This window comes from Antechinus flavipes, chromosome 2 (genome assembly GCF_016432865.1).
Source record: "Antechinus flavipes isolate AdamAnt ecotype Samford, QLD, Australia chromosome 2, AdamAnt_v2, whole genome shotgun sequence".
Taxonomy (NCBI): domain Eukaryota; kingdom Metazoa; phylum Chordata; class Mammalia; order Dasyuromorphia; family Dasyuridae; genus Antechinus; species Antechinus flavipes.
Window position 1 is genome coordinate 147,632,978 of NC_067399.1, and position 15,317 is coordinate 147,648,294.

General features: G+C 37.5%; 1 protein-coding gene across 5 annotated transcripts in view; it reads right to left on the minus strand.

The window, feature by feature from the left end:
* Positions 1-446: 446 nt before the first annotated feature.
* KCNIP3 (potassium voltage-gated channel interacting protein 3) overlaps positions 447-15,317 on the minus strand; it is a 156,566-nt gene continuing 141,695 nt past the window's right edge. For 4 of the 5 annotated variants that reach the window (XM_051975769.1, XM_051975773.1, XM_051975771.1 and 1 more), the window contains 4 exons: positions 6,145-6,252; positions 3,665-3,769; positions 2,058-2,120; positions 447-736 (listed from right to left, as the gene is read on the minus strand). In XM_051975769.1, coding sequence (XP_051831729.1) covers positions 689-736; positions 2,058-2,120; positions 3,665-3,769; positions 6,145-6,252 — 324 coding nt within the window. In that variant the 3' untranslated portion in view covers positions 447-688. Of the gene's footprint in view, positions 737-2,057; positions 2,138-3,664; positions 3,770-6,144; positions 6,253-15,317 lie in introns of all 5 variants that reach the window. The other variant, XM_051975770.1, reaches the window with a different exon arrangement.

Here is a 15,317-nt window from a genome sequence, read left to right on the forward strand (position 1 = left end):
TGTCTGATAAAATTGGGGAACACTTCCCTACACTGGCAAAAAGGATTACAGATTCTTTTTTGAAATGTGAAGGTTTCAAATCCCCCAGACATATTTCCCCTTGGGAAAGTGTACTGGATGGGTGATACTCCATTACTCAATAAGATAATATCTCCTAGTATTATTTGTAGGAGAGATTGGTACATGTGATACTCAGCCCAGATCCTCCCCCCACCCTTCCTTTCCCCCTTTTTCCTTCCTTCCTTCCTTCCTTCCTTCCTTCCTTCCTTCCTTCCTTCCTTCCTTCCTTCCTTCCTCTCTCTCTCTCTCTCTCTCTCTCTTTGTGTTTCTCTCTCTCTCTCTCTTCTCTCTCTCTCTCTCTCTCTCTCTCTCTCTCTCTGTCTCTCTCTCTGTCTCTCTCTCTGTCTCTCTCTCTCTCTCTCTCTCTCTCTCTCTCTCTCTCTCTCTCTCTTCTCTCTCTCTCTCTCTCTCTTCCCTTTTCTGTCTCTGCCTCTTTCTCTCCCTCTTCAAGCCTAGGGGAATCTTGTATATGTGTGTAGCAAACTTTTAGAGTTTTGTTGTTTTTTTTTCTTCTTTTTTTTTGTAAATTAGTTTTAAAAAAACTTCTTGTGATGGTGCTGCCTGTTGGTGTGAAGGTAGCCTTCTGAGGCAGAGGCTGGGAAAAGTGGCAAATGAATGCCTCTTCCTTCTAGATCACATTCTCAAATAACTGCATGGAACTCATGATGTTTTCATCCTATTTGGAATAAGAAAAAAATGGAGAAAAGGAGACATAGTTAGGAGTAAATCTGACATAATAGTAGAATTCATTGTAAACAGAGTTTAGGAATAGTTACAGGTAATTCAACATAAATCAATTTCATCATAAAAAATGTAGATTAAATGGAGTTTAGAGTTTATTAGGTCATGTAAGGAGGGGAGGGGCTGCTTGCATAGAAGGGGTTTTGAGGCCAGTTGATAGTGATATATAAAGAGATTTCCAGTGCCCTCTCCACCTTTTTAAGATTTATTTTTATTTCCCCCACTTACATGTAAAATAATTTTTTATATTTGTTTTTAAAACTTTGAGTCCTAGATTCTCTTCCTCTCCCTTCCCCATTAAGAAGGAACATGTGAAGTTATATAAAACATTTCTCTAAGTCATGTTGTGAAAGAAAACAACTCTTTCCTTCTCAAAACAAATCCTCAAGAAAAAAAAAAAGCATGCTTCATTCTGTATTCAGATACAATCAGTTCTTTCTCTGGGTTTGGATAGTATTTTTCATCATAAGTCCTTCAGAATAGTCTTGGATCATTGTATTGTGGAGAATAGCAAAGTCATTCACAGCTGATCATTCCACAACATTGCTATTGCTTTGTACTACAGAACATTTCACTTTCCTTGAGTTCATGGTTTTTCTGAGAGCATCTTGCTCTTCTTTTCCCACAGAACAACAATATTCCTTCTCAGTCACACATCTGGTGACCTTTTCTCCAAAGGTCTGTCCAATATCCCAAGGGTCACAGTCATGAATAAACCGTGAATAAACCACTTTCAAAGTAACTGTGTCTAATCCTATATATGAATCTTTTCTTTGCCTGAGAGTGTGCATAGAGGAATTGGAAGATTCTATGATATCAAGACTTTCTTTGGTGCAGAGGCAGGGGCAGGGGAAATAGCAATGGGCCAGCAAGAAATGTCAAATTTGCAAGACTCTATAAAGAATCCCAGAAAATCACTCCAAATGGGATGAACTAGAGCTAGGTGAAGGGCTAGGAATGGATCCATACCTAAATTATTGAAGTTCTAAGAGAATCACAACATTCCTAGGTCTTTTCCTTGCCTAAAAACTGCTTATTAATGTATCTTAGAAGGAGAAGAGACAGAATAGAGGCTTTCTGAGGACTAAAAAAGGTGCCCCGAAACCTTTTCAATAGATATATAAGGGTGGGGAAGAAAAGAGAAATCTCCAAACTACTCCTATTTCCCTGGATTCCCCAAAGGGGGAATTTCTAAGCAAGTAGAACCTAGCTTCTTGCTGTGCTTCTGTCTAGGCTAAAGGGGGAAGGAAGCTTACCTTTTGACAGGTCTCTAAGAATTCTTCGATGGTTACCACTCCATCTTGATTCCTGTCCATTTTCTGAAACACATGCATATCTGTCTTGAGAAATAAGTCAAATCCAGGAGTAATCTTCCAATCATTCCTTAAACTAAGGAAACTTAGTCAAGTCTTTCCTTGCTTCCTTGCTTCCTCCCTTCCTTCCTAATTTCCTTCCATCCTTCTCTCTTCCCTTTCCCTCCCTTCCTCTCCCTTCACTGTCTGTCTCAGTTTTCCTTCCCTTCCTCCCTCCCCCCTTTTACTTTCCTTCCCTCCCTACCTCCCCTCCTCCCTCCTTCTCTCTCCCCATTTTTGTCTTCATCTCTGTCTGCCTCTGTCTGTCTGTCTGTCTCTCTCTGTCTCTATCTTCCTCTGTCTGAATCTGTCTCTGTGTCTCCCTCACTCCCTCTTTCCCTTCCTCCCTCTTTCGCTCTCTCCCTCTCCCTACCTCTTTCCCTCTCCCTCCCTTCTCCCTTCCAATATGATTAAGAGCCTACAATATGATAGCATTCTATTAGGTATTCATTTAAGTCTATCTGAAGAACACCCTCAGGCCTAAATCCTTCCTATTGTAATTGATTTCACATTTTTCAAGTAGGTACTAAATACCATATTTCTAATTTTAAAAGATACCATCCTTTTCTCAGGTTGCAAACTCTGGAGACCCTGGCTTTCCTAGGCTACTTTCCCCATCACTTTCTTCCCATCCCAATATAAAGTATTCAATAATGCCTCTTCTCTTCACTTTTCTGTCTTCTGGTCTCTCTCTGACCTACTTCCTGCCCTCAAAATCAGTTTTTCCTGCTCCTCAGCCTTTCTTTCTCAGGACCAATTCTAGGTAATAAGAATAATGACTCACATATTGTATTCTACAAAGTGCTCTCATATTCCTTATTTAACTTTACCTTTCAGAGCCGTGATCTGAAATAATCAAAGCAAGTTTTATTACCCCTATTTTCCATTTGAGAGATCTGAGCTCCACAAAGGTTAACAAACTAGCCTGTGGTTCTATAGCAAACCAACAGCTTCACTGAAACTGTTTCCCAGGTTTCCCTTAAGTTATGACTCACTCCATCTCCAACTTGGAAGGTTCAACTTACTTTTCACCACCCTTCCTACTCTTATGTGAAAGTTAGTTTTCAAAATATTTCTTATTTTTACAATTTTGTAAATTTGTTAGAGCTGAAATAGAATTATCTGATCCAAGACTCAGAGTTCACTGATTAGGACCAAGACAATCAAAATGACTTGTTTAAGATCACCCAGATACTTAATGGTAGAGCCAGGATTGAATCCTAGAGCTTATGACTCCTAGGCTAGCGTTTTTTCCTCAACATCCCATTGCTTTTCATGAAATCACTTCCAAAATCTGGGGACCAAAGAAAGACAAAGGGATAGACATGGAAGGGAAGTCTTCATGTCAGCAGATAGCAGCTCTCTACAACATTACAAGTGTGATAGACTTGGATTATGCCTGTCCTTCAAGACAGAAATCACACACTTGGCCCCTTCACTGAGAGACTCATACTCCTCTCCAAGTTTTCCGATTTCTGACTCCATCACCTTTCCCAGAAGCTGGGACGTACCTGGAAGAACCTTTCCACGTGCTCCAGTGGGGCTTCTTCCCTCAGGATGGGGTAAGTGTGACGACCCATCATGTCATAAATGGATTTCATGATGGCCAGCATCTCCTAGGATGGGGAACAGGGTAGTGGTGAGGTCTGGGGCATCCTGGGGATTCTCATATATCAGGGAGGAGGGAATAGGAAATCTGGAGAGCTAAGAAGGGACCTTCATTTAGAGATTGTTCCAGTGCTTCTGGTAGGATTTCACATTGCCAGAATTCTACACTTTCTGCAACAGAAGGGACAATGGCAAGGGTTCTGTGGGCTTTAAGCAAAGTTACAACCCCTCTAACAGGGCAGTCATTAATGGCCTTTCATCAGTCCTGCTATTTGCTCTTCTATTGGGTTCTCCTATACCTAGGAGTACACTTGGCTATCCTGTCTCCCTAAGAGTAAACAAAAGAAGAGAGCCCTATTTTTCTTTGTCCTGTTTTCGATGTTTTTTCTGAGTTCATAATCCATTGATACTAGAACTCTTCCATGTGAGTTAGCCCTTCAGAGCAGTGTCCTTTATGAAACCCTCAAACAATTGCAAGCACTAAGCTAGAAGTCAGCAATGAGTTCCAAGTGCTACTGAGGAGCTAAGCAATTATCATGGAGTTGACACAATTTTGGTGGGCCTTTTGCATTTATGGAAATGCAAGAAAACAGAGAAGAAAAAAGGGATTTGAAGTCAGAGGACTTGACTTCAAATACTGACTCTGCCATTACCTACTTGCATAATCTTAAATCACTTAATCTCCCTGAATCTCAGTTTATTCATCTGAAAAATGAAGGGGCTGAACTGAATGACCCATAAGATTCCTTCTGATTCTAAGATCAAGAGACTTAAAACTAGTGACCTTTGGGACTGCTCAATTCAATTCAGATCAAGAACCATATGCCATCTACTTTATATATGAGTAAATGCTCAAAGTTAGATGCCTGACAGAAGTAATAATAATAATAAAGCTTTTGATGCTTGACCACTCATTTTGATAGGGTGTAGCTTCCAGGGGAGATGAGCAATAATCCTAAGGCCACCTGGTCTTGGGAGTAATGAAATTTAAAATGACATATTTCTTCCCCTAGCTTCTACAGGAGATGTAGTGATAATCCTAAGGTCCCTTGGCCTTGGGAGTGCTGAAGTTCCACAAATAATGCTGGCTGTCAGATAATAATTTTTTGGTCAGTGATAAAAGTTTCTGAGACAATAATGAAGTGATACCAGACCACTCCTCAAATCCATCTATATAAGCCATAAAATTAGCATATGAATGACATGAAGTACCTGGTCTCTAATTTTTTCCTATAAATTCATCTTCCTGCTTCTTTGTTAACTCCTTTTTTGAACTTAACCCACTGTAATAGACATTACAATTATAATAAACTTTGCCCCTTGATTTAGAGTGGGTCAGAGCCTCCAAAATATTTTGAGACACCAGTCTGGAATCCCAATCTTTTGGAGTCTCCTTTGAACCCCAACAATTTGAGCCTCCCAACTGCCCTGTGAAATGTGTAGTGCCAGTATTTTTATCCCCATTTTGAATTCAAGGAAACTGAGACTTACAGAAGTTAAGCCCAAGGTCATATAGCTAATATATCAGAGCCAAGGCTCAAAATTCAGGACTTCTTCTACCACATTACACTATAGTATTCAATAGAACACCACTTCAATAATATAAGAATCTATGACTGATGTGGGCACTCTACCAAAATTGATTGTGAGTCTTCTATAGCTTCTTAGGTGGTTAAGAGATCATAGAAGGGACCTTAAAAGCCCTTTAATATACTCTCCTTTCTCCATTAAACAGATAAGAAAACTGAGGTTGAGAGAGGTTAAGTGACTTTGCCCTAAGTCACAGAAATACTAAATGTCAGAGGCAGTATCTGAACTCAGGTGTTTTTGATTCCAAATCCTGCACTTTTTGTTTCCATACTGTTTGTCACCAAGGGATGCTAGGGCTGAAAAATTCATCATCCTGCAGCCAATTTAAACATGAGCTGACTTGGATTTTGATGTAGGCTGGTCCTTGGTTGACAGGACAAATATCACAGCCTTTAAGTTTGGGAAAATCCATCAGATCTTCTCCTCTTCTAGCATAACCTTGAAGAACACCAAATCATCTTTATAATATGGCATCAGAGTAGGAGTTTATCCAACTAAAACTGAATAAGGAATTAAAAACTAAAACCAAATAATTCATAACTCCTACTGGCTTACCCCAGAAAAGAACCCAAAGTAAGCCGGGGATTCAGAATCAATCAAACTGAGACTCTAAAGCAGAGAATCTCCTTCTTTAGTAGAATTACCCATTTAAAAGAAATCACCTGTCTCACCTTGACTTTGGGGCAATCACAGTCCAGAATTTTTATACCTGTCCTCATTCTATTGACCAATGTAAATGTTTTTAATCCCTCTATTCCCCACCTCCCATTCTTTATCCCTGGTAAACAGGTACCTCTTTTGTGATGTATCCATCCTTGTTAATATCATAGAGATTAAAGGCCCATTTCAACTTCTCGTGGACTGTTCCTCTAAGCAAAATTGAAAGCCCCACCACGAAATCCTGTCCAAAAAAAAAGTACATGGAGATAAGGCAGTTGGATTTTGTTAATAAGGGATGGCAATAATATGGGGCTAGAGAATGGTTCTGTGATTTCACTGATATTACATGGAGAACTCTCAGATGAACAAATTCTTTCTACCAAGGTAAGTCAGCACCTTTTCTGAAACTGCTTATTTTAGAGAATTGTCTAGAATCCTGAGAGTTAAGGTAACTTTCTCAGGGTCACACAGCCAGAATGTGTTCAAGATAAGACTTGAACCCAGATTTTCAATTCTATCTATGGTAATAACAAAATCATCATCAAAACTCAGAAATTTAGACTAAATTGGATGTAAAAAGATAAATACAATTTTTATTATTTTCGGGTCTAAATAATAACTAGCACTAAGCTAACAATGGCTTGATGAGTAGAGGTCTTACAGGACCTGCTTTAATGAACAGAGCTAATTTATTGAGCAAGCATTTTTATGATCTGCATACTAATTCTGAATATTAAAAAAAATTAGAAGAGAAACAAATCAAATCTTTCAGAGTTTTTTTTTTTTGAAGGGAAGAGGAGATGAATTCTAAGACAAAGAGGGATAGAGGACATTATAAATCAAAAAGGAATAGAGCAAAAAATAAAATAGATGATTTTGATTATGTGAAATGAAAAGCTTCTGCACAAAGTCAATGCAACCAGAATAAGAAGAAGAAAAGTAGTGAACTGGGAGAAAAAACCTTTTGTATAAATATCTCTAAATAAGCATCTGATATCTCTGATATAAAGACAACTAACTACATAAGAGACCAAAAATCTTTTAGGAACAAGTAAGTAGTCAGTGTCTGAAAAAATACTCAAAAGAAGAGTTGGAAACAAAACAGCATGTAAAAGAATGCTCTAAAGAAAATGGAAAACCTTAAGGTTTCATTACATGTGTAGCAAACTGGCAAAAAAAAAAAAAAGAAAAGAAAATCTTAGAGAGAACATATAGAAAGATAGGCACACTAATGCATTGTTGATGAAGCTGTACATTAGCTCAGCCACTCTGGAGATCAACCTAGAATTATGCAAAGAAGTGACTAACATACCTCTAGCCTTTGATCCAGAGAAGACAATGTTAAGTATATATCCTAAAGAAGTCACTGACAAAAAAGACCCCCTAATCACCAAAATATTTGTAGCAGCAATATTCTTTTGTGGTGGTAAAGAACTGGAAACAAAGTCAACATCCATCAATTTGGAAACCAGGTAAACAAATTGTGATGTATAAATGTTAATAAAACATTACTTCACTTTAGGAAATCATGACTATGATGAATACAGAAAAGCATGGAAGGACTTACATGAACTGATGTAAAGGAATCAATATACACAAAACTACAACAATATAAAAAGAAAGAACACCATCACCACCAAAACAAATGAAATAGGGTGCCATGAAATCATTAATAATGATCTAACTTGACCCAAAAGAAGAGATGTTAGAAAACATTCCTCCTTGCTTCTTTGCAGAGTTGAGGCACTATGTGTGTGAATCATGATATATAATCAAGAGTTTTTCAATATGTTGATCAGTTTTGTTAAACTAATTTTGTTTCTTCTTTTAAAAAAACATTTGTTAAAGAAAATGGCTTTCTGGGAGGAGATGAGGCAAAGAATATACAATAGAAAATTTAGGAGAATTAAACCAAAAGATATCAATAATTTTTAAAAAGTATTTATAAATAACAGTTCTAATAATACCATTATCCACCCCATGTTCCATGATGATGACTAAAAAACAAGTGTATGTCTTTTCCTTTTTCTTCAGTGTTTGAAACATTCTCCTGCCTTCTTGTTAACACCATTCATCTGATTCTTTGAGGCTTCATTTGGCTCAGTAGCTGTTCCTTCTCTATTCTAGTCAATTCAGCTTTTCTGATTGCAAGAGACACTGGGCTCCTGTATGCTACCAAGAAATCGACAGCTATTTCAAAGCCCAAAGACCAGAAAGGGCCTAAGTTTCTGGCTCATGATGCTTTTTTGCAAAGTTAATAAATCCACTGGTCAGTTTTTGGAAAAATAAAATACTATTGAGTAAAAAAAACCTGTTCATATCCTCTGATCCAGCAGTAACACCAGAGATACCAATCTTCCCTGAACATTCTACATGTACCTACCTTTTAAACCTCCTGAAGTAAGAAAAATGTTTCTTAATTTTTTTATTCCTTCACAAGTAAAAAAGGACTATACTTATAATAGAAGCTCCTAATATCAATTTTGCTTCTTCTGAAACCCCCTAGTCCATGTAGGTAGGGAATACATTAAAGAGAAACACACCAGAAGACAGCACATAGTAGGTGCTATATAAATGTTAACTATAAATGTTGCAATGATTAACCACTTAATAAATGCTTATTGATTAATCATTTATAAGTAACATATCCAAAAGGGCTACCACTATTCCACACTGACTCCTACTGCTCTGATGTGCCTACACAGGGAGCAGCAGGCAATAAGAGTGTCAGGTCTGGACTAGCATCACCTATCAGAATTATAATAGCTGAGTTGCTTTCCATTTCTTCTCCCTAGATAAAGCTTCTTGGAAAAGTAGGCCTTCCCAATATGAATTAAATTCAACATTTACTAAGCATTCACTGTGTACCAGGTACCACTAAACAAAGGCTATTTAACACATATATAGAAAATCATAATGGAAGGGACAGTGTGATAAGAATAAAAAAAAAAAAGAAATGCACATAAAGTACTCTAGGAAAATTTAAGCCTTTGGGAATTCAGAGCAACTGCTGGTCTGTTCTAAGCCATTTCAGATCCAGACTTCAGTATATCTAAAGTCTAGACTTTCATTTCAGGGAATAAGATATTTGGTAGGTCATGAACTTATAGGGGACTTACGTCATACACAGGGTTTTCTCCTATGTGTACCTCATGCTTGAGGTACCATCTTGAAGTGGTGCTTTCTTGAAATGAGGCTCTGGGATGGATGCAGAGTATGAGTACATTTCTGTCATTTGGGGACCCAATTACCTACTTTTCAGTCACTAGCATATCCTATGGCTCCTATCAACTAATTACTCTCCATTCTAAGATAGGCAAATTACTAACTCCCATTTCCTTTATCACTATACTTCAGAATCAATGTCTTCTGAGTTAAAACACCTCTTCCCATACTTCCATTCCTATCTACCTTAGACTTGTCTCCATATAATTTACTATCCACCCATTCTATTGCACTCCCTAGAAAGTTCATGATACTATTAAACAAGCTTCCCTGTAATCTTCACAACACATTCTTTTCCTCCCTTTTCAAGATGTTCACTAAGCATTCCTTTTCTTTATTAAAGCGTTTTATTTTCAAAACACATGTATGTATAATTTTTCAACATTAACTTTTGCAAAACCTTGTCTTCCAATTTCCATCCCTTCCCCTTGATGGCAAGTAATCCAATATATGTGAAACATGGTAAAAATATATGCACATTCTTACATCATGTACAAACAGAAACCTGGCTCTCCCTAGGAGACACTACAGCTCTGGATTTCTCCTTTAGAAAGGATGATTTTTTTTTTCTTCTGTTTCCTAGAAGCAATATGCTATTGTTGTTGTCCACCCTTCATTTTTGAAGTGGACCAGTGACATTGTGAGTGATGACTTGAATGTAAATTGGATTTAAATGAGACAGAATTGCAAAAAAGCGATCAGCCTCTCTTTCTCTTCCAGAATCATACAAGTCCAATGGCAAGACAAAAATCAAGATTACTGATGATGAAGTGGAAGACTGATATTTTCAATGTCTGATCAATCTTTAAGAGCACTACAGTGCCTTCTTTAGAAGCAATGTGACAGAAGGAATACATATATACCACACCCTCATTTTCTGAATTGTCCTTATTATTCACCAACTTCTCTTCTTTTAGCTTTACTCCATTCAGCTTTATTACCTAGTTCAGTTTAGTCATTTACTTTTACTTTTACATTACTTTTTTCTAGGAGTTCAGAACCTAGTTCTTTTTTTCATTCTACTCCCGCTATCCTCATATTGGCAACTACAACATATATATTAATGCCCCCTTGATATGCTGGTCTCTAAGTTCATCAACTTTGACTGCCATTACCATCATCTTCACTTCATCTTAGTTACACAAGAATCTTTCCATTGCTCCATGATCCAAAATTCTGAAAATGCTCTATCCACCTACAATATCCTATCCTACTATCTCTCTCTCTCTCTCTCTCTCTGTGCTTCATCCCTCCTAAATCTATTCCTTAAGCCTATCCTTATTCCCAATCCTTTTACTCATCTCTGTTCTCCCATTCCATCACCCTTTCCCTAGCCTTACTTCCTCTCTCTTCAGTATTGGTTATCCTTGAATCCCTTGCCACCTTGTTCTATTGTCAGTCCTGTCTGGCCAAACGCCAATCCTGGGTTACCCTTACTGTCTGCCTTCTCCATTCCTATTTGTTCATTTGCTACTTGGTGCAGAGAAGAAGAGGAATCAAGCAATTAGGCAATTGGGTTTACTACAAATGTAATTTATCCAATCTCAACTGGATCCTCCTGCTGCACTGAAGGAATATAAGTACACCTGCCTCTAGCTATTTCTAACTCATTTATTCAGAACTCCTTCCCAATGGCAAAGTCTATCATTCTTATAGCTTGGTTTCTTAAAAGTATCATACCCCAATACAAAAGAAATTATAGATTAAATACAATAAATGGAATTAAATAGGTTGTTTCAGGAAGTTAGAATGTATGTATGTTGGGGGAAGGGGAGAGAGAGAAAAAAAAAAGGAGAGACAGAGACAGACAGAGTTCTGTGATTACAATAGGAAGAAATCCCAATCAGAAAATGCAGACCAATGCAAGTCACTACTTTCTCTGCAATTTATTTATTTATGGTCTTAGATTGTCTGAGGCAATAATAGATTAAGTAATGTGTCAGACATAGGACACCCAAACCCTTTAAGGTCAGCTGTCTATTCTGCCATAGTGTTTCTCTACTATATCTATCCATTATACATACTGCCTCTGAGAGACAGGCTGATGTAGTGATTAGGGAGCCAAGAAGACCTGGGTTTGCATTCCTCATCTGTGATATACTGGCTGTATAAGTCTGAATAAATCCTTCCCATATATCACTTGCTGTTCAATACATGTCTGCCTTTGTTATATTCTGTTGTTCAGTTTTTCCAATTGTATTTGATTCTTCATGACTCAATCTGGGGTTTTCTTGGCAAAGATACTGAAGTACTTTTCCATTGCCTTCTCCAGCTCATTTTACAGATAGGGAAACTGAGGCAAACAGGATAAAGTGATTTGCCCAGGGTCACATAGCTGGATTTGACTCAGTTCTTTCTGAATCTAATCCAAAACTCTATCCACTGTGTCACCTGGCTGCCTTTGACCTATTCTAGGCATCTATATAAGCTTACAAGTTGCAGAGAATGTGTTGTCCTACATGGGTAAGGGGAATTTCCTAGTGTGGGAGTGCTCTATACCAATTAAATCAGTGTTATTCCTACTTCCTATATATGTACATACACATACACACACTTATGTATATACATATATATGCATATATGTATGCATGTGTAAAATTTCACAATTCCAGAGAGAGCAAATGATTCCACTATAAAGTCTCCAAACAAGAGCTAGGTCTCCTGATTCCCAGGATAATACAGGGCTCATTCCTCTACTTTATCAATGTTACTCGATGAAAATGTGATAGTACCTCCAGAATGCCTGGAGCTGGCTGGTAGTGCTAAAAAAAATATTTTTACAGCATTATCGATATTGCTATTATTAACACTGCCACTAATCCAGAGGTTTGTCAAGTCAAACATGCTTGCTTTTCCTCCTTCCCGTTAGCTGCCCTTGAACCTCAGAAAGCTGAGTCTGAGGCAGTATCGATCCAAGACTCTCAGTGAGGTTTTCTTCTCTGTGATGTCTGAGCTTTCAACTATAGCTATTTTTAGAGACCCGGAATCCACCAAACCAGGGGCCTATTTGAAACAAACCTCCATAACTGGCCAGGGATGGGAGCCCCAAGCAGAGCAATTCCGTGCTCCCTCCTAGGGATGGGCTTCTATTTCCTGGCAGGACTCAGAAGCTGGGCTGCATGCCACAGGTCCCCAAGTGAGATGACCCTCTGAATACAATGCTTGTGTATAATCCAGAATCTAGGACAGTCTTACTTGGACAGTGACGTAATCTAAAGGACTCAGATACACTCAAATATCAACCGGTACCTAAAATTTCACCATGAACAATTCATTTCTTCCATTTAAGAATTAGTCCTTTATTAGTTTGAATTAGTCCTCTCCACATTTCCTTTAAAATGCAAATATGGTGGTGAAAGGAGAATAATACATTAAGAGCAGTTAAGTAGCAGTGTAGATAGATCCAAGTTCAAAATCCCCTTCAAATACTTACTAGCTGTGGAACCCACAATAAGTCATTTAACCTATTTGTTTAAGTTTCCTGAGTTATAAGATGGGGGCCATAATATCTACCTCTCAGGGTTTTTGTGAGTCTCAAATGAGATTCCTATAAAGCATTCAGCATAGTGCCTGGCACCTAGTAAGTGCTTTTCAAATGCTTTTTTCCTTCTTTTCTTCCTTAAATCATGAAAAAAAGTAATCTGGAGCCTCAGCATAGTGATCCCCTATGTCCAAGGAACCATTACCTGTTACCCTATTCCATCCTAACTTCCAATTATGCTCAACATCCTTGAAAATCTTCACAAGACTTTGTCATCTCCTCAACATATCATCTTTCACCCTTAGCCACAATCCTAGAAAAAAGCTATCTACATTTGCTGTGGGAGTAGACAGTCAGGGCTAGAAGTAAAGTAGTATAGTAGGCTTTTTAGCACCAGCCCACTTCTACTTGCAAGAAACTCTATAGATGCAACTTGATACCTTCTTTGCACCTATAGCCTTGGGGTTGCTCAGGCGAAGTGAAAGACTTTTCCAGGATCTGCTAAGCAGTATATATCAGAGATCAAGACTCAGCAGTATGTATTGGAGATCAAGACTCAATCTGGGTCTTTCTGACGTTGAGGGGGACCCTCAAAATAGACCCTATTATGCCACATTGCCCCTTTTTAAGAAATGACTGGCATTGGGTCTAATTTTTCTTAACAACTTGACAAATATGTTTAAAAGGATTGAACATATTTAACCTATATCAGATTGCTTGTTGTTTTAGAGAAGGGGAGGTAAGGAAGGGAGGGAGAAAAATTTGGAACACTAAGTCTTTCAAAAATGAATGTTGAAAACTAACTTTACATGTATTGGAAAAATAAATTTCTATTGAGGGGGAAAAAAGTAATAACTAGTGTAAAAAAAAAGTCGTGTTTCCTTTCATCATCAAAACTCTTCTTTTTTGTAAAAATGCTAAAACTTTTACGCAATATCAAAGAAAAAGTATCAAAACAGAAACCTATAAATTGGAGAATGACTGAATAATCTGGTATATGATTATAACAAATGTTATTGTACCATAAGAAATAACAAATATGAGGAAATTCAGGGAAACCTAGGAAGACATATCCAGTTTAATTGTTTTTCAATTGTGTCTGAATCTTTGTGACCCTATTTGGGGTTTTCTTGGCAAAAATACTGGGAATAGTTTGCATTTCCTTCTTCAACTCATTTGCAGATGTGGAACTGAGACAAGCAGTATTAAATGCTTTGCCTTGTGTCACACAGCTAATAAATATCTGAGGCAGATTTGAACTCAGGTCTCTCTTACTAAAGGCCCTTCATTCTATCCACTGAACCACCTTGTTCTCTCTGGAAGACTTGTATGAATTGATAAATAAATAGCAACAGGTAAATATGTATAAGGATGATAGTAATATAAAATAAAAGCACATTTAGAAGAACCAAATAACCAATGTTGGCCCAGTAAAAAGAGGATTTGAAATCAGAGGACCTGAGTCAATATTTATTTTCTAACAATATTACCCTAGCCTAGATACTTAACCTGTCCAGGTCTGTTTCATCAAAATGAGAGATTTAGATTCAAGGGTATTCTAGTAAATATTATCAACTGGATTCCTCCCCCCAAAAAATGTACATACAACATAAACACAAAAACAAAGTTTTATGTTCATTATTAGCATTTTCTCAATCACTTTCTTAGGTATATGTAATCAATAAAAACAATAAATTAAGCCCTGTTTTGTAGTATTTGTGAAATTTCAAGGTGTAAATGCTCATACTGAAAATTTAATAATCCAGTGAGCAGGTTTCAGACAGCTCTGGCACAACCCTGATTAGGTCTAGACAATCTTTGATACTCCTTCCAACTCTAAATATATGATCCTTTGATTCCTGAAAGATGAGTGGCTAAGAATGTAGAGTTTTGAAAACTCTCTGACATCATTTTTACTTAATTCTTTTCTTCTCATAAGGAGCCAGTAGGAAAGGGAATATCTAGCAATGATGGTGATATAAAAACAAAAGGCATCCATAAAATTAAAAAAAGAGAGAATTCTTTCTATAGTGTTAATTCTCTATACCTCCTTTGACTGAATTCCAATGAAAATAAAAAAATTTTTAAATTTATCAACAAGGTTTAAAAGACAGCATTTGTAATGAGCTGGTGACTGCTTTCCATTTGTTATCATAAGGTTCTAGGTCATAAGGTAAATGAGTGAGTCTAAAAGGTAAGTGAGTGAGCCCAAAAGGTAAGTGAATGAGCCCATAAGGTACTTGAATGAGCTCACAATGTAAGTGAGTAATCCCATAAGGTAAATGAGTGAATCTACTAGGTGAGCCCGCAAGGTATAATCAGCCCATAAAATATGTAAGTGAGCCCATAAGGTAAGTGAGTGAGTCTATAAGGTAAGTGAGTCCATAAAGTATTGAAGTGAACCCTTAAGGTTTGTGAGCCCATAAAGTATGTGAGTGAGTCCTTCCCTAGGAACACACCTTCCTGTTCATCTCCAAGCCTCTGGGACCACTGCAAAGCCTTGGGGTTTGTGTGGGTTTGGAGGTGAGATGACTACTTAGCAGAGACCAAAACAACATAGTGATAACAGGATAACAATAGCCAGCCAAATTCTTCCTATC